The following is a 23,090-nucleotide window of genomic DNA, read 5'->3' as shown; positions in this document are numbered from 1 at the left end:
ATTAGGCATTTTCACAAAACTCTTCAATCAAATTTTTATTATTAAACAACAAAAAGAAGTCGAAGTGCTTTATTTAGGGTGGGTTCTTTCTTTTTTATGGAGTAGATTTTCACGTAGCAAGAAATTTGAATAAGTGATCAATATAATATTTAATATCTCATGATTCTACATAGTTACAAATATTTTTAAAAATAATTTAATATAATGGTACCAGTTCGTAGGACGGGTTTGAAAACTAGTCATAACTTATGATTGTATACAAAAGCTAAAAACCAAACATTAAAAGTATTATATATGTTTAAGTTTATTGCAATGATTGCATTTTGTAAACTTTCTACTTGATTGTTCCTAATTTTCATACGTTTCAACTTTCACCTCATTTTCACATATATATGTACGAAAAAAAATGCACCATTCCCACACAAGCATATATTTGTTTCTTCCACCCGCTTTCATATATCTGTTTTTTTTTTGGCACCTTTAGCAAATTTGTCATGCCCAAAACTTTAAAACTGGTCCAACAACACAAAACCACAAATTTAAGGCCGTTCTGGTGTAATGGTGTATGGATAGCACCCCCGGTTCAATATTTCTGAACAAAGTAAGGGTAGTTTAGTAAACAACCATTCTCCAAAACCCAATATATATACCCATCCTCAACCCTCAGTTTTGTTTAACACACAAACAAACAACAATGGCAGACCAAACCAGAACAAAAACAAGTTTAAATTCCGCAATACACAAAATCCAACTAATCCTTCTAGAAGGAATAACAAACCCAAATCAGTTAACCACGTCAGCAACTTTACTCTCCCAAGCAGATTACAAACACGTAGTGATCGAACGTTCAATTTCCAATATTTGTGGATTCCCATTATGCCCTAATACATTAACAATTGACAATAATAAAAATAATACTAAAAAATATAGAATTTCATTAAAAGAACACAAAGTTTATGACCTTGAAGAAAGTAGATTATATTGTTCTACTTCATGTGTTGTTAGTAGTAAAAGTTTTCAAGAGAGTTTAAGGAAGGTGAGATTTGATGATTTCGATGTTGGGAGAGTCAACGAGGTTTTGAGAGTTTTTGAAGGGTTGGGTGTGAGTGGTAATAAGTTTTTTGGAGGGTTTGGGGAGTTGAAGATTGAGGAGAGAGATGGTGGGAGGAATGGGGATGTTGTTGGGTTTGAAGAGTGGGTGGGCCCGTCGAATGCGATTGAAGGTTATGTTCCTGTTCTTGATCTTGATCGTAAGTTTAAGCCGCCTCCTCCTAAGAAGAATCGGAAAGATGGTAATATTTATTTATCCTTTAGTAAATTTAACCTACATTGTTTGCTATACTATATATGTAATAATGAGTTTTGTTTGCTTACTGAAATGGAGTGAGTTTTTGTTACTTAATTTGTAGAATCTAAAACGGAAAGTGGGAGGCAGAAAAAAGATAAAGGGAAGTTGATGAATGAGACGGATTTTACAAGTAGTATTATTGTTGGAGACTCATTTGGTGTTCCGGAGTTGTCATATGATCTTAAACAGAAGTGTTGTGTTAGTGAATTAGAAGAATTGAAAGGGGACGAGGTCAAGAAATTTGAAGTGAGTAGTGTTGGTGTCGAATCAGAGTTTGGAATTCCTGAGATGGTGTATGATGCGGTTGGCGATGTTACTAATCAAATGGATGCTATGGAACTGGAAGAGGATGTTTTTGTCAAGGAAATGGTGCAGTCAAATGAAGCTGGTTTGAAATCCTCCCTGAAGTCTTCTGGTTCGAAAAAGTTGTCGCGAAATGTTACGTGGGCTGATAAAAGAATAGCTGGTAGCACGTCCACTGGGAAACTTTGTGAAATTCAAGAGATGGGCGGGACCTCAGAAAGCGCTGAAAGTTTGCGAAGTTCAAAGAGAGCAGGCGATGGTGGTACCATACGACTTGAATCGGCAGAAGCTTGTGCACTTGCATTGAGCCAAGCGGCTGAAGCTGTTGCTTCTGGTGAATTTGATGTCACAGATGCTGGTAATTCATTTTTTTCGTTTTAGTGTTTCTTAGTTTCTTGCATTTTGTTGATTTATCTATGTGATATCTTTTTTCTTTTTTGTATTGAAGTTTCTGAAGCTGGAATCAAGATATGGCCACAACCATATGATGCTGATAAATACTCTGAGGAGGAAGAGGAGATGATCGATCCAGAGTTGGTTCCTTTAAGGTGGCCAAAGAAGCCTGGGGTTTTGAATTCTGAGGAATTTAATCCAGAGGAATCATGGTATGACCCACCTCCAGTGGAGTTCAGCTTAACTGTAAGTCTTACATGCATATATTTAGAATTGTCACTTCCTTAAATTCAGTATATACACAATTACACCAAATGTGGTTCTATAAAGTTCCTGATACTATTTATTTGCTTACAGTTGTCCCCATTTGCAACAATGTGGATGGCTCTTTTTGGGTGGATAACATCTTCTTCTCTGGCTTATATATATGGGCAAGATGAAAGTTCTCATCAAGAGTTTTTATTGGTGAATGGGAGAGAATATCCTGAAAAGATTGTCTTGATTGATGGTCGGTCTTTAGAGATTAAGCAGGCATTGGCTGGTTGCCTCAGTCGGGCCATCCCAAAGGTTGCTACAGACCTCAGATTGAAAACACCATTTTTTGCTATTGAGAAAGAAATGGTAGGCATCAAAAACATATACTTCCTCTTTACTGCTAATGTTATTGGTTCCTTATTTATTGTCGTTTTCATAACTATATGTTTCTTAGGGGCTAATGGAGGACTTGTTTGCTTGAATTGTTAAACAAATATCAATGTCTGTCTAGTTCACACTTCACAGTTGTTACTTGACTTGGCCAAGAAGATCATGTATAATATATGAAAAATTCAAACTAACTCTAGCTAAGTTATGCTTAGGGTCCGAATGCATAGTGCAGAAATAGCCCAAAATTCCAACTCTGCTATTTTGATAAAGATCTTTTTGTACCGTAGATTCGATTAAATCTAGTATTGGACCAAGTGTTAAAGCCTCTATTATCCGAATAGGTTGTTTGATTTTATTCATTTAGGGATGCTACTAAGATTGACTGAGTTTAGAAAAAGAGGATGTACATTTGATCTGTTTTTAAACACAAGAAAAGGTCCTTTAGGTTCTACGATAAAGGTTATGGTGTTTCTTTGTCCATCAATCCGGGTTTAATTGGGTTGCCCCTTGATTGGTGAAAGATCTCTTAGTGTCTTGGGGTTTGAGGGTACATTCTTCAAAAGGGTGCAAACTATGGAACATACTAGCCTTTGCGATTTTGTGGGGCTGTGGCTGTGGCTGGAGGCTTTTATTTGGGATGGGTGTAGGGATGCTCCTTTTGGTAGTTTTGTGTTTAGATGGGACTCTCTTTTGGGGCAGTGTCACGTGGACAGTTGATGTGCCCCGTCAATTTATATGTTTGTTGTTTTTCTCTCTCTTTTTTCTTTTGATGTATATAGGATACCCTCATCCTTAAAAGTTTTCATATTTCCAATACAATACATATACTGACCAATGATCGGTATACAGCAAGTTTCAGATTTAACTGTTCAGCTTGATCACTCTCCCTTGGTTTTAATTTACAACATTCAGAATTTTTAGAATACCTTGTAATTACTTCCTTACTTGTGGTATTGAATTCTTTGAGCTTGGAAATTAAAGTCTGACAAGCATCTGGTGCTGTTTAAAGGTCTTTGCTTGTGCTTTTGTTTCTTTTCCTGATCAAGGATAGATTCACCCACCCAAGGAAATTTCTGACCTAATACTCACCAGCCTTCTACTAATCACGAAACCCTCTTACATTGTAAACAAAGATAGTAGTTTGATTGAAGAATGACAATCCTCTCTCTCTCTCTCTCTCTCTCTCTCTCTCTCTCTCCGATTCTTTCATTTTATTATCATTGCATGCACATAACAGTTTAGGAGTATTGCACACATTTTTCTATAGTACATAAAAATATTATGACCAAAAGTGCAGGTTATAACTCTGTACAGATAGGAGATAGTCTCTTGTATTGGTGAGTGTGGAGAAAGGATAAAGTATTCAAACCATAGATGTAGAAATTAATGGGAAAATGAGATGACCAATGCTTGCAAGAGGGTACCATATTCCTCCAGTATAGGTTGTACAGTTGTACCAGAGGGAGGGGAAGGTGTTAAATGCATGAACTTAGACACGAATAAATGACTTGTGAACTTTGGTTGCATGAGAGCACCAATTTTTCAATTTGAATGTGTGTTTTTAATGAGGAATGGGCACCGAAGACATAAACTTTGAAGTTAGTTAAGATTTGGTTGTTTGGAAACCAAATGAGTGAAGAAAGTTGTTGCAGTGGTAGCAGGGATAATATGTGGACACAAGTGTTTTGTGGGAGTCCCATACTTCCATTCATATAAGAGGAGTATACTCGGTATAAATTTCTCTGAGTAGGGTTACATAGTAAGTTGGGGACACTGAGTGGGGGTGGGGGTAGGAGGAAAGATTCTGTCGTAAGGGCGCAGTAATTGGGTACGAATTTCTATCAAGTTAGTGTTTAATTTAGGTGTAGTTTATTTTTGTTGCTGTTTTGAAATTGCTTTCACCTTTAAAAAACCCATCAAATTTGTCTTAGAAGCTCTAGCCTTTTACCAAATCAACTTGTGGAAGCTTCATTGCAAAAACCAGCTCTTTCCAGCTCATTAGGACATTTCTGGTGGGCCGAAAGACATATGTGACTGTTGGGATATTGGGCATAGAATAAAATTAAAACATGGACTCTATGTTTGCTGTGTTTTTAAATTTTTAGAAAGAACAAATATTTAATGGTGATGATTTGCATGCTGTGTATGTTAGCTTACACAGGAAGAGCCATTAACTCATCCCCGCGAGCCTTGGGGCATAGGAGCACATGGGTTAAGTAGCAAAGAAGACGCCCACACACAGACACAGATTTTGGTCTTGAAAAATGTCATCCAACTCTTATCATTATTTTTTTCTGCAGGGCAACTTACTGAGTACAATGTCATTTGTGGAGGCACTGCCCGCATTTAAACTGAAACAGTGGCATGTGATTGCTCTTTTGTTTATTGATGCTCTCTCAGTATGTAGAATACCTGGGCTTGCACCAAACATGACAAGTGGGAGGATCCTGCTGCAAAAGGTCAGTTTTTTTGTTTGTCCTACTCAAAGTATTATAATCTATGACTATAAGTATGCTGTTACTGGTTGGGCTTTATGCCCCTGAAGGTGAACTTTGTCCCATAGTGCAGATCTCAATATTTTGGTTGTTGTTGATATTGATTTAAAGTGGCAGTGATATGAAATCCAAAAAACTCCACCACTATAAACAACAAGTTAGTGACTCTTTTTGGTGAAGATGTTCTCCCCACAATAGTGACTCTTTTTGGTGAAGATGTTCTCCCCACAATAGTGACCATCCTCAAAAAAAAATCAGCTCATTTGAATCTGTACAACCGTATCAAAAGTTGATTAGAATGTGACGGATTTATCCAACTGTTCAAATTTTTTTCAACTCAAAATAACTTTTGACGTGGATAGACATACTTAATTGAGTTGATTTTTTGTTGGGGTGATCTCCATTGTAAGAGGAGTGCCTTCACCAAAAAATCAGTCTCCAGTTCATCTTGCAAGTCCACTTTTAGTGGTGGAGTTGTTTTGGGGTCTTTTTAAGGTGGAGTCATATAACCGTCCTCTGTAAAGTAAATTTAAGATGAATGATCTCATGTCTCTTATTTTTAAGATCTTGTTGTTTGCTGTTTGAGACACTTCATAAAGAAAGTTGAATGGCTTCTGGTACATTTCGTTATTCTTTTGGAGAGAGAGAGGGGGGAATGGACCTTGTCTTATGCCTCTAGGATTCTTGAAGCAGTCATGATCCTTACCGGAGAAAGAGGTGGTAGGAATATTTTGGCTTGTTTTGGGCATCCATGAAGTTTGTGCGAAAGTGTTCTGTCTAGACTTAATGAAATTCTCTCTCACATCATTTGCAAAATATTAAAGTGAAACATTGGTGATATGCAAATATTGGATTATGCTTTAATTGGGAGTTATTGTATTGAGCGTTGACTATCTACTCAATAATGAGGTCGAGTTGAGCCCGGTTTCTTTGTGACATTTGCATTATAAAAAGCATGAGAATTTGTCAATTCGAGGTTTGTATGCACATGCATTTTGTTCCGCCTCTTTCTTCATAATGATTAGGTTTGACAAGACGGACTCATTAAGTGGAAAATACTTGGGCACTCGAAATGTGCATATATTGGATGTTTGTTGATTGTGCATGAAAGGAGATTATTAATTTTTTATTGGTGAAAGACTGACTTTTAAACAAATCGAGACAAAATGTAGTGTTAACCTGTTTTATTTGAAGTTCCACGTTTTAACATGTGAAGGAGCTTCTGTTGAATTAGAAACTTTTTCAGTGGCTCATATTTTTCCTTTAAATGAAAGGCCACCACCTTAGAAAGCCCTCAATGGAGATTTGGCAAATTTTGGTGAAAAAAAGTTGTCTCCCGAAAATGAGTTTCAGCAGCTGCCTTAGGGATCATTATGCTCTCTGACATTTAGGAAGTATGCTAAAAGCTATTTTTTTATCGGTAATTTCTATGCCAGTGGAGGAGTAAACTCAAGACTTGAAATCTTGTGATGACCCTTTAAAATGCCATGGAGTAAAATAGATGAAGTTGCCTCAATAGAATTAAATCAACTGGATGATGTTGTTGATTTATTCATTATATTTGGAATGAAGAACCTCCAAGTCATCTCCTGTGGGTATTAGGGGTCTATGGATTGGAATCAAAATACTGTGCCCAACCTTACTTGCCTCATCTTCAAGGTTGGCTTCGCAATCAACCTGTTTCTCTTACACCAGGAGCAATGTGTGTGTTTACTTCGGGCAATCTGTGTTATTAAGATTGTGGTCATGGAGCTCTCCTCGTGGGCTTTCTTCTACTTTTTATTCTATAATGTTATTTGGGTTTACCAAGCGTATCAGACGTGGGTTTAGTTGCAAATAGGAAATTTAGATTGTTCAATAGGCTCTGAATCTTCTTTGTGATGAGTATAAGCATCAGAATAAGTGTCCTCCGTTCTACTGATTAAAAGATCCGTTTCCTTGCCCACTTTCCCAATAACGACACCTCAAGAGCTTACAAGGTGTAGTCTGGGAGTTTGGGATTATGGTGCTGACGTATTGGTTGATAGTTGTTGGGCCTGGAACAAGACACCCAGTTGGCCTGCAAACCTTCCTCACTCTTTTTGAATTCTTACTACCTTCTGAACCATGGCCCCACAATTTGCTGATAAGACAAGGGGATATTTTGATTTGGAGCCCTCCCACCACTCACAGGATACAACGGTGTCCGTTTCCTACCTCTGTTCCCAACCTGAGGTTCTTGGTGAAGTGATAAGTCATTGTAGTAGCCCTAGTTCAACCTTGATTGCCACTGGGAAGCTGACCCTGTTCCGGCATTTGCTAACAGCCTAGGAAAACCAGCAAGACCCTCGTTCTTCACTTTGATTTGCATATTTCCTTTGCCAAGAGTATCCTCTAGGACTTAAAATAAAGACGCATTAAACAATTGTGATATTGTAATCATAGATGAGGGGGCTGTTTATGCAGGAGAATCCCAATAAGGCTGATGATCCATGGTTGTTGGTTTTGGAAACACATTTAAGATCAATCCTTTGGATCATATATAAAAAGAAAGAGATGCACGTATGTTTGACGTTTGACATACTGAGCAGGAATTAGCTAATGTTATTATAGAAGAAAGAATAAAACAAGAAATGTTATTATAGCTAAGGTTATTATAGACAAAAAATGTTTTTCTTTTTCTTTTTTTTTGCTTTTGTCCAGGTTTCCTGTGACTGTAAGTTTGTTTAAAATGTGAGTTGGAAGAACATGTAATTGGGGTGTGTAACTTCGTATGCTTTGTCCAGTTGTAAGGTCCATTTAAGCTTTTCTGAAGCGGGATATTCTATACCGTGTTAATTAAATGAATGTTCTATTATTGGAATAAAGACAAGAAATAAAAGAAGAAAGTCAGTAGGCCCGAAATTGCATCCTGTAATCAATGGGGAAGTCACTCTATGCGTGAGTACCTCTGATTTGTTTTATGCCAATGTCCCTTTCTGATTGGATAAGCCCAATGAGGGGTTTCAGAAGAAATGCCAGGTCTAGTTTCTTGGAAAACCTGAGGGGCATTTAATTGAAATAGGCACAAATATTGTAGTATTCTACGTAGTATATTTTTCATGCAGTCTGTCTTACATTTGTATCAGTATTGTGTTGGAGTAACTCTCTCCTGCTCCCTATTGCACTGAAAATGTGGTTTTGGTTGTGAAGCAGGTACTGGATGAAGCTCAAGTAACTGCGGACGAATATGACACTATGAAGGGTCTTCTTATTCCACTTGGCAGGGTGCCACAATTCTCTGCACAGTGTGGAGCCTAAACGAAGCAGTCACCAAAATGGACTTTTTTTGGATAAATGTGAAAAGGAAAAGTGTAGGTTGTGCAATGTGTCAGAGTTAGAGAGTTATGATCATTTGGTAGAAGGGCCTTGTTTTCAGACTCCATCACATCTAGAGCAAGTAGTTGTCGATTTTCTGTCAGCTGAAGTGGTTAATTTTTTTTAATCCCCATCCCTTTCTCCTCTCAACAATGTATAAAATAAATATTCTTGAGTTTGTAACCACTGAACATCTTTTTCTTATTATCAAGTGTGAAGAAATGGGAAGGCAAATTGAAAGCAGATTCCTGACTTTGTTACACCTCTATACTGCTAGCTTGGGTATATAATTTTTTTTTGTGTACTAACCTTTTGGTAAATTTTTTATTCCATTCTTCTCCTTTGCGTTTGTGTTTATCTCTACACTATATAATAGCGGGATCTTTAGGAGAAATTTTTTTCAACCGAACTGTGTATTTGTAATATCTCTATTTTATGATTTTATAACCACCTCTTTTAATTATTCTAATCAGCTCTCTCTTTTTTAAACAATTTACCAAAAACTCTCTCACTTTATTGAAATTAGAATTAGTTTCATATTATTTAAAATAATTTAGAAAACTTCATTCACGTTACTCAAATTATATTCAATCCCACCTAATGTTTTTATATTATTTTTTAGATTATAACTAGAATTCAAAAAATCATACTATCATAGAGATGTTAGAGTGACAGATTTAAAGATTTGAAAAAACACCGATACGTAGCACGGTTCACATACTCGTTCTATATGGTAGGAGGCTCATTTCAATGCTCATCACTACTAAAATAACACACGAAAAAAAAGGGAGATGCTTAATCCTAAACCTTATTGCAATTAGCGTAGTTATTCGAACCTAAAAGTCTATTGTCTCAAAAACCGTCTCCTGAGAAGAATCACATTCATTTGACCACGGCACACATGCACCAGACCTCTTGTGTGCATTTGCATGACTGGGGAAGTATTCCACTCCAGCAAATCATGACGCTGGCTAATAGCAAAACCACAGCAAGGTGAAAACCACGGCATTATCCTGTGTAATTTACCTTAACTCACTCCAAATATAAACGGTCCCCTCAAATTCAAATCTCCACTTTTTTAACTGATTTTAGGTAGAAAGAGGACACACACACAGAGAGAGAGAGAGAGAGTCTAACTTTTCTTTTTTCAGTTGGAGTTCTTCCAAATCGAAGCCTGAACCGACCCTGGCGACCCAATTACCATTTCACACTTCTGGAGAGTTCGAAGAAACCATTTAAAACGATGACAAATGGCAGTATAAGGAGATCAAGGACGAGCATAAACAAAATACCATAATCTAGAGATCAAAGGTCTACTTTAATCTTCGTAAAGTAATCATAATCATTGTTATGTACATCAAGATCCAGGACTACAACAGTAAATAACCAACACAAGCCCTACGTGGCTACAAAAACTGCAGGCTGCTGCTATTCTACACCATCGCTAATGCAGCCACAAAAATGAATAAACTCAACAAAGACGGGTACAATAAAACAATAGTATTTACACTCAGTGGTCATTTATCACCAAACAAATTCTTGCACAGTGCCTCACTAGCTGCCATTACCACCCAGCAAACTGTTGAGGTTACATAGTGCCTCTGCTGAGAGACTGAAGCATCTTAATTTCCGTTGTGGCCGAGGTGACGACTGTCGGTGGTCGAGAGGAGAGAAACAGACAATAATCACAGTGAGGTTGTCAAAAGTGCCAATGCGAAGTGCTTCAGCCACAAGGTCCCTGGCGCACTGCTCTGGGTCATCATGCCTTCGAAGACCACGACGGACTAAACTGACAGCTTGCTGGCTGGACAATACATCCCATATCCCATCGCATCCCATGATAAGGAATTCATCCTCTTCTGTGAGAAGTACTTGCCTGAAGTCTGGATCAGCAATGAGGGGTGAGCGAGAGCTCTCCTGAAATTTTAGGTCCCAATCACCCAGTGCCCTGGTCACTGAGAGTACACCATTAAGATATCCATCATCAATGTACCCACCACACTCTTCTATCCTTAAGCGCTCTGGTATGTTGGCGGGCCTATGATCTTGGGACATCTCAATTGCCTCTCCTTTGCGGCATAAGACTGCTCGGCAGTCACCAGCATTCGCTACCAATAGAAGTCTCCCAAGTATTAGAGCAGTAAGCGCAGTTGTTCCAGAAGAGCTACTAACAGTACACTCCTTGGCCAAAGCAAGGTCTGCAAAAAGGAATGCATTCCGAATGGAGTTTTCAACTGCTTCTAAGAAAACATCATCAGCTTCGATTGTTTGCAGGAAATCAGCATCTTTAAAGAAGATTTTAATAGCATTCTCCTTCATATATGCTGCTGCATCCGGGCCACCATGACCATCAAACACCCCAAAGAAAGCACTTGGAGTTGGGCAGCTACAGATTGACCCCAAGTACGAGGATAAGTCATCAATCCGAATGTGTTCATCTTCCATATATCTCCGCGGACCAATATCAGCGTAGCTACCAGAACGGATGGTTGGGACAAATTGTAGATCGGAACATTCAATGGTGCCACCAGGGATGGGGTCAGTAGGCTTCGCTTCCTGAACAATAAACAACTAAGATCAGTCATCTTTTCCTAGATACCTAAACAAAGATCAATTAACAACTCGCCATAAAGCATCCTATCCCCTTCATCAATCTATAAGCATAAACAAGGAAAACACTAGTGTCCAACACAGTTCACAGAGAGTTTCACTACTTGGGGGTAAATTATAGTTTTTCAGGGCATCATGTTTACATTCATTATTCAGCCTTGACAAATTGTATCTTCATAATGATGCACAACATGACCCTGTCCTAAAGAATCATGTTTTTCATGTTAAACAGTATTGGAGGCCTGAACAACAATCTTACACAAATTGCAGAAACTTTTAGTAAAGCATCTTCACAAAAACCTCCTCAAAAAGTCCTGGCTTTCTCTATTTTATATATTTTCACCACAACAAACCCTATTTCATGATCAAATAACTTATCTATCAAACAAAAACACCCCTTCAAACTACTACTACAGAAAAACAACAAAAAAAAAGTCAACAACTCATCAAGAACACAAAAAAAGAAAAACAGTAAAAACATATACTCACCATCTTAGAACACGAAATATCAGTAGTAGATTCTTCAATTATCGGAACAGCAGCAACACCACTAGTATATGAACAAGGTACATCCACTATCTGGATGCTATTTATTTGTCGACAAATCATTTCTGCTTCAGCTACCATCTTTTTCTTCCCACTTGCATCAAACAAACTTTTTATCCCAGAAATATTTTGTTTTTTTTTTTTTTTCTTTCTAAACTATGAAAATTGGTGCGAACTCGAATTTATACTTAGTTTTATAACGTGGTCAACAAAGTCGGTATTTGGCGGCCAGGTGTAGCGTAAACTCTGTTACATCCACGTGTTATAGTGTGGACCGTGGATTGAAGTTAGATGATGGGTAAAACAGTGACGCGTGTGTGTGGTAGGAGAGAAGAGTTGCGTTTGTGTGAGTTGGAAAGACGAGAGTAGCCTTTGTTATTGGGAAGGGTTAATTTAGGAAACGCGTGATGACGGAAGGATCTGGAAGACTTTTTCCATTCATCTGTGGTTTTAAAATTTCAATGAGTTGTTGATTACGTAAGTGTTTCGGATGTGATGTATGATGGTGAGTAGGATTACTTTACACGTTTGAAAAAGGAAACGGAAAAGGAAACTTTTTCTTTTGAGTGCCGTTTTGCTGTTATGGATTTTTTTTTTTTACTAATAATGCAATTAGCGGTCGCTAGAACTAATACATCATAAATTCACAAGTAATAGACGAAATTGTGCTTGTGCCAACTGTGATCTATCTACCAGTTCTCTATTTAGTCTTATGGGCACTACACGAATGATATGTATCTGCTTTTGATTCACATCCAATACTGACAACAATATTATGAGATATGTATCATTTTCGGACCAACACATAATTGATTCGTTTCTATTACTAATTTAAGATGTTTTGATTTATAATTGGATTATTATAAGATTGAGACATTGAAAATGCCTTTCACCACAAGAAAAAAGGATCTCTTAAGTTAATTAAAACACAATTGGCAATCTAATCCTTCCACTTACATGTTCCTGGACAGGAGCTAAAGCATATGACAAAGGCATATTCAAAAGACATGGTAAAAGATGGTTAGATATCTTTCTTCTTCGAACTTTTCCAAACACCTTTCTTCCAAAAAAAAAAAAATATATGCTTTAGAGCTCCAACGTTTAAGTCCAAACGTGTTATACTTTTTTCTGTTTCCTTAAATTGAAATTGAGAGAAATGATAATCCATCTTCTACACAAGAACTGTCATTTTGCTTAAAATTTGTCACCATTTTAAAGTTATTCACATGTTTAGTGGCTGGGTGCTTTGTATCTCAAAATAGTTATAAACGATTGAGGTTAAAAGACAATGTTTTGCCACTAATTGCGTACGGAAACCATTGCTTGGAAACTTGGACCATAGTTTCCGATTTCGATTACTTTAAGGCTTTAAGCTCATATATATGTATAAAACATGGCTATAACTAGCTTAATAAAGAAATTTCTTAGCTAGTCATTGGCTCCATTAAACGTCAAAATAATCAGATTAAAGATTCAACTCTACTGCTTTTCCTAATCCACATAATCAACTTTCTAATGAGTTCAATACAATTACTGTAGCTGTTGGTCGGTAACGAGAAGGAAATGCCTTGCTCTTGTTGCGTAATTCTATTAATGCTTCTGTACGTGGCACAAGATAAGTCATTCAATTAAATTGCGCTTCGACACAACTTCACTTCCTATAGCCCACGCCGACCAATCCATCTCTCTTACGTAGTCACAATAAATACCATCAAAAATTCCAAACCATTAAAAAGAAGAAAGTTTTGATCCACGAATAAAATTCCATCAGTCCATAGCCGTAAAAAAAACTAAAAAGCCATGCACTTATCCATCTTATCCCTGTAAGGTAAAAGCATAATAATTGACAGTTTGGTACAAAATTTGCACACTCATTGGTTAGGGTCAGTGCCCTTTAAAAGTGAGGACAAAGTATAACACGGATTCCACGAGATCAAATGATCAATCATTGGTGGAGAATCTATTATATGTGTACCTAGTCTTATAAGCTAACAATTGAATGTCAGAGACGAGTTGACTTTCCAAGCCATTCTCAAGAACTTTCCATCTCTTTCTTTAGTATGAAGAGTACTCTTCTAGTATATGTCTAACTAGTCTCTCACACACGCTATATCATCCACAGACTAGGATGCATATGATACAGACATACAGTAGATATATACTAGTATAGTAATAGCGTGGTACAGAAACTACAGAAGCTTGCCTTTTACGTCATGTTTTAAAGGTGTTCTTTGCGTAATTAAAAAACTAATTTTATTGATTAAACCAAGTTTAAAAAAACTCGTCAAAGCTCCTAAGAGCACAAGAGGCAGGACAATGGTCAAAGAGTTACAACCTTTTAAATAGTTAAATAGTTTTTTGGCTGAAGAACCTTTGAAAGAGTTGAAAGTTGAAAGTTGAAAGTGGAAACTACTGTACGTCCCAAAAGGAAAGATATTAGGTAAACTCTGTGCGAGCCAAAAGTTCGACTAGATGTCTAGACCCACAAAGTAAACCCCTTAATGTCAATTCAAATTCTCCAGTAAGTCCTGAGGTAAATCATTCTATAATTCAAAGGCTGTAAACAAAATAATGCATGCAGCGACGGAACTGGTATAGGATTATTCTGAGTTTGGGGTAGCCAGAATATACGCAGATTTTGGGTTTAATCTCCCTAGTTGATACATAACCAGTATAAAAACACCCTCATTACGTACTAACCCATAAAAATCCCTATTTTTTTAAAATACCCAAACAGACCAAAATACCCCTGTAAAAACCGGGCTGACGTCATCAATCTTTACTTATAATTTCGGCTTAAAGACAAACCGGGCTGACGTCATCCTATGTAAATTTGTATTTACATATGACAATATAAAATTACACAGTCTTCTTAACCTATTTAAATTTAAATTTTCATATAAAATTTTTTTTCATAAGAAAATTTATATTTATATTTACATATGAAAATTCATATTTACATAACCTGTGTCACCTGTCAGTTATCAGAAAAAATGCCTATGAAATTTCATATTTGCATATGTAAATTTGTATGCACATATGTAACTTCATATTTGCATATGTAAATTCATATTTCCATAACCCGCGTCACCTGGTTAGAACTCAAATGTCAAAAAAACATCTATAAAATTCAGGTGGATTGTAAATATAGTTTTACAAAATGTGTCTATATAACATCAAAATGAGTAATCAATGGAGCAGCGCCACCAAGGCCAGCCGGATGACGAGAAAGAGGAGCTTGAACAAGTTCTACAGCAGGTAGAATTTCAGGGTTCCTATTTAAACCAGAATCGCGCAATTCCCCAATTGAAAGAGACTATTTTTTTTCTTTTGTTTATCCTGAATTTCCAAAGACTTCGGGCTCCTTGACCACATCCCCGACTACTAGAGCCTTCATCAATGTTCTGCTTGGCGTCGGGGAACATATAAGTTACTGAGAATCTTTTTCTTCCGATTCACTACATCCAAGTATCAGTCATCCATTTTAATTTCTCTCTGTCTCTTCATCGTGAGAAAAAGAGATAGCATTGGTTACATTTTCTATTTCGAGTCTAAATCTCTTCCTTAACAAAGGTATCCACATGAGCAAAGTGATGTCTCGGTTCCACAACTCTGGTCACTTTCAGAGATCTTCTCTCTAGACTCAATCTCTTCGAAAGAGAAAATATCATCAGAACCGCTAAATAAGGGACATATTATTACAAAGAAAAGTAAAACAGATTAACGATTTGTGAATAAGAAATTTGCCATGGCATGTCAGAAGTGGAAGAGTCACTGAGAGCAGATTGGACCCTAAGTATGTCCTATTTAAAAAACAAAATCTACCTTAGACATCCCAAATCAGTTTCTTTCTTGGCCATAGTAAAATCATGCATCAAAATTTTTGAGCATCACACAGGAGTACATGACAAATCACTTATCTAAGATAGAGGTTTACAAATCTTGCAATCAGAAAATTTTAATCCAAAGAACCAATTCTCAAATACATACCTTACTATGAACTGCCAAGCTACTAACTGCCAATATTGGAGATCCATCGGCATCACATGCAAAGTCAACAATCGATCCCGACGGATAACCCTGATATTTCTGCAAGTAAAAAAGGATGGAGGAACAATTCTATAATTAATACGTTTAAGCATATGGACAATATATCAACTGATTACCCTTCAACAAAGCCCACAATAAATGCTTACAAAACATTCACACATAAAATTAGATTCTCTACTGTAGCTTTTGTCTTTATAAACACAAATTCGAATACCATCATAACCAGCCTCACAACCTTACCAAAGTTTCTCACTCACTCAACAATCGCCTTCACAATCACCACCTACTCTATCTGCTATATGCGATGACGGTATGTAAAAATGAGTTGCCCACCCCTAACACTACAATACATAATCCTCTTTCGATTTCCAAAAATGAAAATTGCAATATGAATGATTAACAAAGTCGTATGGACATATAAACATACATATTTTACATATATAAAAGTATATGATACCTTAGAAAACGTAGAGAGTGTGCCACTAACACTCTGAGTCAAATCTGATTCGAACTTCTTCAATTGGAGGAAGTCGAGCAGCAATTGGAGGAACTTCTTCTTGGTCAAAATTACGATTAATATGGAAAAAGGGTAAAACGGGTAATAAAATAAAATAGGAAATAGAAATTGGACTGAAATTTCGCTGTTATCGGAAAGCAGGGAGTTTTTGTGATATGGGCCGATAAATAGGGAGGTTATGTGATATGGGCCGATAGGAAGGGGTTTACACTCATCCGGATTCAAACCAAGGGGCTGAGCCCCATTTCTTGGAATATATGTGACCAATAAGGTAATAAATCAAAAAATCGACAAAGTGTATACTATCATATTGATTTCTACTAAAATAAGACTGCAACAACTTAAAAACATATGAAAAATATAACCCGTAGTTAAATACGTTTTTTAATTTTGTTTTCCATTAACTTAAAAATATGGTAAATAATTCTCAATCATTATTAGGCAAAGAAAATATACTCGACGATTATCTTTCTTCATAACAAAAACATAAATGATGGAGTGTATCGAATTTTTGAGCGATATCATTCTCAATGTACGTTATCAGTGAACTTGCAAGAAAATCATCTTCCATCTTATTGCGCAGCTTAGTCTTGATAATTTTCAATGTTGTTATGTGCTTAAACACGATGAGAATGAATGGGTAGGGACATAGGGTTAAGTTAATTAGATGACTATTATATATACTAAGGGGTTTTTCAAAATTTTGGGGTGGGCGACTGCCACCCCCTAGATCCATCACTGAATGCATGTGTTTTAGACCAAAGGGTACGCAACAAATAGCAATAAGTACAAATGTACAATCAAAATAATTAAGAACTTTTAAGCAAGGCAGAAAATATCGAAAATATCATTGATATATTTTGATTTTTGGGTACACGATATGGAAAAATTCGATATATTTCTACTGAATATTGAAGTTCTTTTTTGCTGATATATATCGCCATTTCTGATAATCGGCGATATATATGATATTTAAGATATATATTGTTTGACTTTTTGATTATTTGACCGATTTTTTTTTACTATTTGACTGATATTTTTGATATATATCGTTATACAACACCAATATATATCGATATATAGTGATGTTTTGACCGTTCACCATAAAAAATATATCTCCGATATATATTGACTTTTGGGGTACATGATATATACCCCGACATCGAACTTTCCTACCTAGCTTGTTTTAGGAAGCCTTGGACTTGATTTATCATAGAGTAATTCTCAAGGACAAAACGAACGAAAATATCACTAACAAAACTACCTTTTTTAAAATCACTCACAAGGACCGGGTAGATGAAAGGTCAAGTATACTCTTGACGCGAAGTAAAAAACGGCTCAGGTAGATGAAAGGTCAAGTATACCCCTAACACGAAATAATAAACAGCCCGGCCCAACCGAGTGTATATAGTATTATGAACAATCATTGTTTATACCTATTTGGGGTATGAACAATCAATGTTCATACTTCAACATGAGCTATGAACAATCACTGTTCATATATCAACATAATGTATGATCAGTAAGAACACTTATTAGAGTATAGACAATTAATCATTGTTCATACCTATTTGGGATATACATCAATTCTGTTTATACCTCAACATGAGCTATGAACAATAACATACTATTCGTATGAACAATCATTGTTCATACCTATCTGGGGTATAAACAATCATAATTCATACCCCATTGAATAATCACTATTCATACTTCAACATAATGAATGTTCATACTTTAACATGAGCTAGGAACAATCATTATTAATACATCAACATAGTGTATGAGGTATGTTTATCTATTTGGGGTATGAACATACTGTTAGAATAGTTGTATGAACACAACAACTAGAGTAGAACAGAAGGAATAAATAGACAAGGACAGTAGTAACAGGGAACCACCAAGGCACATATTAGACTATCCTTAAAGAAAGATTTCGCCCTTTCCAGTGGTGCAGAAAGGCAGCAGTGGTGTCTTCCTCACAGGATTCAATGGTGTACAACAGTTTGACTTTGCACTAGAACAAACTACTCTCTAGAACAACAATATAACTCTCTCTGGCGGCTACTGGAAGAAGAGAAGAAGAATAGGGCAGGTGCGAGTTTATGTTTCTCTGAGATGGGTTTCTATTGAAGTACATTCCCTCTATGGACTCATAGTCCTATTTATAGAGATTAGGTCGGTCTCCTAAACAGATAAGGAAGAGAGACCAACTCCTAATAGAACACCGAAACTTGCTGCTTAAGAAAAAAACAAAAAAAGTTTAGGCAATTGGTCAAACCACTACCCACAACAGTAAGCCCAAACCCAAGCCCGAACCCGACCCGATGTGGTGGATAACCAATGTGGGACTATCTACTATGCACTAAAGTGGAGAGAATACCCTTTGTTCATCTCCTCCACTTTGCACACACATACTAGTATTTAAAAATACACAAGAGATTCCAACAATCCCCCACTATTTCAAAATACTAATAGTCCCCCACTATTTTGGAATAGGATATTACAAAAGAAATGGGTTAACTAAATGCCAGAGAGAATCGAAAAAACAATGCATAAGATATTAGTGCTTTACGGGCTTGAACCAGTCATAGGGTAATATGTCTTATAATACGTGAAAGTGGTGGATTAAAAAATCTTTGAACCAACATTCTCTTGTAGTAAAATAGATCACATGCACCCACACTGCTCTTTCATTATATGCATGTTCTGCGGTGTTGCATTTTTTGGCCCTTGCGCTGCCTGTGTTCCATGAATGCTCTAGAGTACTTGCTTGTATACTCATAAGAACCGACCCAGTTCTACATTCACGTAGGTGGATATCCATCAGTTAAAACACACTATCTCATTATAAAATGGACTATGGATTCCAATAAGAGTAAAATAACTCATCCTTACTCATTGCAATTCTAGTTATACAAAGTATATTTGTGTACCATCTCGCCATAGGGTGGGACGTTTCATAAATATATAAGACTATAGTACTACAGGACGACGAAGTAACTTGTTTTTCCCTTTGAACCTACTTCATGGGATCTCCAATCACATAGGTAGGGTTGCCATCAGTGTCGCCCTATATATGGGCATAAGTCTCATCCCCCTCGACGTATAACCACTTGCCTCCAAAAACTGGTGTGGTCAGACATGTGGCCAAACGAAGTCCAACTTAACATAATCTCTAATAGTTGCTTGATTAAGTTATATCTCAAACTTACATGTATTATTTTCCCATTGCACATATTTCTTTATGTCTTAGCTATTGCAATGAGACAGTTGCAAAGCATATACACATCAGGAGACTATTTAGAGCCAATAGGAAGATTTGCCAAGAGGTTGCTAACCCACTCAACATCATCACATGCCTTTTCTAAGGTGATTAGCTTGGATGATATCCAAGACACTCAATTTCCACCAAGGGGAAACACATAAACATTATTGGATCCAACTTATAACACATTGCCTTTTCAACAATGATGGAAATCTACTAAATATAAGTCCATAATCAATGGCTCCGCTATAATACTTGGATAATTTGACAATATACATCCAATGTTGCTTATAAGAACAATGGATTATCAACTCAGTATGCCATTAATGTAGGCAATGTCATGTCTCACAAATATAATCCATCAAGTACAATAGGCTACCAATGATATTGACATATTTAGTATGAGAAAACGCAAGTAGATTATTTTTTCATAAGATGGATATTTGCCACAATAGGTGTTAACACATGCTTACTATCATAATACCCATACTTTTCAATGAAAAATATTTCTACAAAGTGCTATAACAACATAATGAGACCAACATGAGTTTTAATTCCTATATTCACTAGTCATTCAATTCTGTAGTACTCGAAATTCCCTATACCATCCGGCCGGTCTGGTTTAAGGTACGTTGTGGCCTTCAACCATATTCAAACATCAACATCTTGACAACTGAATATAGCAGTTACAAAAATGAGTTTAACAACATAATGAACTATCATTTCTAATAACGGTCTATTATGTGTTTCAAATAGGAATTTCTCTATTTCATACACATTCTCAATGCTAGCACTCATGATATTAAAGCATCTAAACAAATAGAGATTAACACATATGTCTTGCTTTACTCTAAAGAAAGTACACATCTTTATCAACAACGGTACTTTGACATCCATATGACACCAATATGTTGTTGAATTGCTCATGCCATTTATAGGCGCTTGAATCAACTCATACAAAGATTTAACTAAATTGTATACCTTCAGCTCATCACCTGGTACTACTTGGTATTGTAGTTCCACACAACTACTCAACTAGAGTCTTTAGAATTCTGTAGAAGAAATTCTAGTTACATGAGCAAGGTTTCAAAGTAGTATAAATCTTGTCTCTGATTGAATCTCCTTGGCTATTATTATTAGCCTTGTATTTTTGCAATACAACTATCACACTTTAGTTTTCTCTTGAAGATCCAATTCAACTTATAGATCCCCCAATAAAACAAGAGTCCAGTTTAGAGGAGTTGTATCCTTAAAAAATGACACTTCTCATAAACAAACAACTTCCTTATAGGTTAATGAATCTTCCTCAAGAAGTATATAAACATCATCACCATGAATGGTGGATATACTCACTGATAGTCTTCTAAATTTCTTGTTAAAAAATTATGGGATCCTCTTACGTAGTTGTGCCAATTTTACAGAAAGCACATCCTCAAAATAAAATTAGCATATAAGACATTCAATAATAGTGTAATATCTACAAGATTGTTATCACGCATGACAACTAAAACAAACATCACTATTATGAGTTTCACCAATGAACATCTACTAGATAGTTCTAGGTCTCAAAAAATATTTCTTTTAGATTCATTCACAATAGCCTTGGCAAGACACCCCCTACATTTTGAAGCATTTTTGGATAGGCCCAAGACCTTTACATACTTTGTAGTTCAGTGTCTTTCCAATTATCTTGTGAGGTAAACTATGGTAAAACAATGTCATGCATATAGGTCACCACCCCCCACAGTTCAATGGTTACTCAACCTAATCAAACTTACATGCAAAATACATTGTACCACTACAAATACTAAAAGAATCAACAACAATAATATGCACTCTTATGACAAGAATATACTTTACTCAAGTATATGATTATGGATCATATTAAACATAGTTATATTATGTTCATGCTATCTATATGAAAGGAAATCCACAAGTGATTCAAATGAATTTTAAAGAATAGAAGAATTAGATGAAAAGGGTTTTACCCAAAATAATATCATTATCATTCTTCTTTTCATCATTCAACATCCCAACTTACATAGTGAGACAATCCACGTACTTGTATATCACCTTGGCTATTTATTTATAGTCATATGAGGATAATGCCTAATAAGACAATCTACAAGTATTATATCTGCTTGTCTAAAATAGTCACTGGAGGATATTGTCTAAGAAGACAGTCCATAACCTTACATCTCCTTGACTAAATTAGGTTTAGGAGGATATTGATTGTTTTCCATATTATTTCCTCTCGTAGATAACGATGCTCATTACTTAATAATATATGACATGGTTAAGCTTCATGCCAATGTTAAATAATGCATTCATGCCAAACATGGTTAATATCATATCATAGGTTCAGAAAAAGTAAACTTTAACTATACCCCTCACAACAAAAAATATACGATATTTAAGCAAATCTAGCTACTGAATATGCAACATAACTGATGACTCCACCTCCTCTTTTTACATGAGCTCAAGTAAGATAGAATACCCTATCAACAAGACCTCAAGTACTACCACAACATCTAATGGCTCAACCCATTAATGTCTTCAACTAGAAAAATTTACCAATAAACTATTATCAAGTTCAAAGTAAATCCACGATGATTAATATCCAAAACTAGCATGCTACACAACTTAACATATGCTATATTGGATATAAGCTACAAGTTACTTCATCTAACATGTATTTTCACAACAGTATAATTATAACCATCGTCTAACAACATGTACACTCAATAGAGGTAAGCAATTATGCATTGAATACATTATAATTATTATCCAAGATTTGAGTGTGGTTGATATTAAAAATCTTAAGGTCTCTCTTAGACCATCTACATACATCTACATATGTACAAAGAAAATTAATATCAAACTACTTCTAGTCAAACCAATTAACATCTTAGTGATAAACACGTATAATTTGTTGACTAGGTTATTAAAGAAGTTTAAGCTTAGGGATTTCCCTCATAAGAAAAACTAGCATGCAACTCAAGGCAAGAATATCACCATATAATCAAATTAAAAGAATTGCAAAGAGTGAAAGAATACGATACCTAACCGATTGAAAACCGGATTACCATATTTTCCTCTTTCCAAAAAAATAGTTCAAAAGAACTGTAACTCTGAACCAGCTCAGGACGAATTGGGTATCAAGCCTTATACCACTGGAAAGCTCTTTGAATCATCTATCCAACACAAGAAGAGGATTGCAAAACCGAGCTCTGAGCTAAAAGTTATAGCAATTTCCGTAACGAGTGATGCAACTGTCAAAAAGATGAATTTTGACGTTTTTCTTGATAGAAATCTCAGATTTAACTCCCACAGATGTAGGAGAAAGGTCTACAACCATATAGGGTTTGATAAACCACAAAAGATCAATAGACATTCAATCTTTAATTGGTTTTCCTAACAAAAACGAAATTATTATAAAATTTCTAAAGTCATAACCTAATAACACAAACAATAACTCAAAGTAAAAGACTTATCTTTTGATTGCCGTATTAAAGCAATCTCCTTTGTTCTACTACAAAGTTCTTTCCTTGAAATTGTTAGAATAGTTGTATGAACACA

The 23,090-nt window shown here is 35.9% G+C and overlaps 2 protein-coding genes across 3 annotated transcripts; one reads left to right on the top strand and one right to left on the bottom strand.

Annotated features, from left to right (window-relative positions):
- The first annotated feature begins 418 nt into the window (after window positions 1-418).
- On the top strand, window positions 419-8,763 carry LOC147480901 (RNA polymerase II subunit B1 CTD phosphatase RPAP2-like protein). 2 transcript variants are annotated; one of them, XM_086577076.1, is made up of 6 exons: window positions 419-1,292; window positions 1,410-2,009; window positions 2,100-2,290; window positions 2,402-2,665; window positions 4,990-5,148; window positions 8,359-8,763. In XM_086577076.1, exons 1-6 carry the CDS (start codon window positions 695-697, stop codon window positions 8,461-8,463), a joined length of 1,917 nt encoding a protein of 638 aa, XP_086433202.1. In that variant the 5' UTR covers window positions 419-694; the 3' UTR covers window positions 8,464-8,763. The 2 variants fall into 2 exon arrangements, with proteins under 2 accessions (XP_086433202.1, XP_086433201.1); XM_086577075.1 differs by having other exon boundaries at window positions 462-1,292; window positions 8,356-8,763.
- A 1,056-nt stretch (window positions 8,764-9,819) lies between these two features.
- LOC147480900 (putative protein phosphatase 2C 49) lies at window positions 9,820-11,861 on the bottom strand. Its single transcript, XM_086576702.1, has 2 exons — window positions 11,620-11,861; window positions 9,820-11,076 (listed from the first exon to the last, which is right to left on the bottom strand). The coding sequence occupies exons 1-2, from the start codon at window positions 11,755-11,757 to the stop codon at window positions 10,075-10,077; spliced, it is 1,140 nt and encodes a 379-aa protein (XP_086432828.1). The 5' UTR covers window positions 11,758-11,861; the 3' UTR covers window positions 9,820-10,074.
- Between the last annotated feature and the right edge of the window lie 11,229 nt (window positions 11,862-23,090).

This window comes from Coptis chinensis, chromosome 8 (genome assembly GCF_015680905.1).
Source record: "Coptis chinensis isolate HL-2020 chromosome 8, ASM1568090v1, whole genome shotgun sequence".
Classification (NCBI taxonomy): Eukaryota; Viridiplantae; Streptophyta; class Magnoliopsida; order Ranunculales; family Ranunculaceae; genus Coptis; species Coptis chinensis.
The sequence above is the reverse complement of the archived record's forward strand: the minus strand, read 5'-3'. Positions and strand labels throughout refer to the sequence as shown.

What these genes read in the sequence shown, in the direction of transcription:
- LOC147480901 (XM_086577075.1), top strand. Translation starts at nt 695, where the DNA reads ATGGCAGACCAAACCAGAACAAAAACAAGTTTAAATTCCGCAATACAC. An exon ending in TAAGAAGAATCGGAAAGATG is followed by an intron (nt 1,293 to 1,409) that starts GTAATATTTATT and finishes CTTAATTTGTAG; the next exon opens with AATCTAAAACGGAAAGTGGG. An exon ending in GGAGGATCCTGCTGCAAAAG is followed by an intron (nt 5,149 to 8,355) that starts GTCAGTTTTTTT and finishes TTGGTTGTGAAG; the next exon opens with CAGGTACTGGATGAAGCTCA.
- LOC147480900 (XM_086576702.1), bottom strand. Translation starts at nt 11,757, where the DNA reads ATGGTAGCTGAAGCAGAAATGATTTGTCGACAAATAAATAGCATCCAG. An exon ending in ATATTTCGTGTTCTAAGATG is followed by an intron (nt 11,077 to 11,619) that starts GTGAGTATATGT and finishes TTTATTGTTCAG; the next exon opens with GAAGCGAAGCCTACTGACCC.